The 1387-nt window shown below is 27.9% G+C and overlaps 1 protein-coding gene across 1 annotated transcript in view; it reads left to right on the top strand.

Moving 5' to 3' along the window:
• The window catches only part of CCDC122 (coiled-coil domain containing 122), a 42683-nt gene that overhangs the window by 14125 nt on the left and 27171 nt on the right, over positions 1-1387 (top strand). Inside the window, exons 3-4 of the mRNA XM_012648261.1 lie at positions 4-251; positions 1018-1134. Coding sequence (XP_012503715.1) covers positions 4-251; positions 1018-1134 — 365 coding nt within the window. The remainder of the gene's footprint in view (positions 1-3; positions 252-1017; positions 1135-1387) is intronic.

Raw genomic sequence — 1387 nt, 5'->3', positions numbered from 1 at the left:
CAGAAAATGTGAAGCTTAAATTTGATATAGAAATGGCCCAAGAAGATTTTGAGGAACACATGATAAAATATAATGCATACTATGTGAAAATAAAAGCACATAAAGATAGTTTGGGGGAGGTAGAAAGCAAATGGTCATTTATGACTGAACTCCATGAAAAACAAGATCTTGTTAAAAAACTAAAAACAATGAAAGAGGAACTTGTGCAAGATCTCCAAAATCCAGGAGGGAACCGAATAACACAAGTACAGGTTTGAATTATTACTTAGCAAAATTTTTCTATTACTCCTTTTTTGTAAATACATATATTAAATGATAAATTCATCAAGTTAATAAAAATACCCATAGCTATTCTACTACATTCAGAAACTATTTTAACAATTTTTAAAAACTTGGATAAGTTCATGTATTATATAACACTATCTCAAATGTGCAAATGCATTAAGGAAACATCCACAAATCCCCTGTGGATTTATGAAAATATATGGTCAAACAAAATCACAGTGAACAATTAATTCATTTGTTGCAAAAAGTGTAATTCACAAGAAGGTTGAAGCCTTAGCTTCTATGCTAATGGATCCAGACCAATTCAAATCAATTTAGTATGCTTAATGCTGTTATGCAAACAATATGAATTAATAATTACACCTTAAGATCTATTTCTCTATGTTTTGAAGACAGTAGAAGATACAAACTTAAAATATAGATCATTTCTTGCTAGAGAATTAAAAAGTATCCTTTACACTGTTGTTGGGCAAGTGCCACCATAACTATCATTTTCTTTTATGTCTTATTTTCATTTGGTTTTTAGTTATATGTTTTCAAATCTAAGGTAAGTTTGTTTGAATAACAGTTCTTTACTCTGTACACGCATAGAAATAATATCCTAGTCCTATTTGTCAAAATTAAATTTTGATTTGGCTAGTTTTCTTAAATTACAGAAACACTGAAAATCTTTGAATTTATATTGACTATTCCTTTTTTGACTTGTATATTTCAAATTTTATAAACATACAGGAAGACATTACCAAGTTAAAGGATAAAATTATAACTGTAAAAGAATCTATCATTGAAAAAACTTGTTTTCTTGAGGAAGAAAAAAAGACACATGAAAAACTAAGAAAAGAAATAGAGGTAAGTCTTAATAATCTAGATTTTGTTGTTTTATGAGACCATTTCTGAAGTTTAATATTGCTGTAGTTTACTCTCAGTACTCAAAACAGCTAAAGAACAAGAAAGAACCACAAAGTTTAATAGATAAATACAAGTCATTAATAGATAAGCAGAGATAACATTCTCATTCAAAGATGTTCAAATATGTGAATGTATTCAAACAATACAATCACTGCTATTTAAATCTAGCATAGAATTTTTCTAGCTTTCATCT

The sequence above is a fragment of the Propithecus coquereli genome, unplaced genomic scaffold, assembly GCF_000956105.1.
Source record: "Propithecus coquereli isolate 6110/MARCELLA unplaced genomic scaffold, Pcoq_1.0 Scaffold11, whole genome shotgun sequence".
Classification (NCBI taxonomy): domain Eukaryota; kingdom Metazoa; phylum Chordata; class Mammalia; order Primates; family Indriidae; genus Propithecus; species Propithecus coquereli.
The sequence above is the reverse complement of the archived record's forward strand: the minus strand, read 5'-3'. Positions and strand labels throughout refer to the sequence as shown.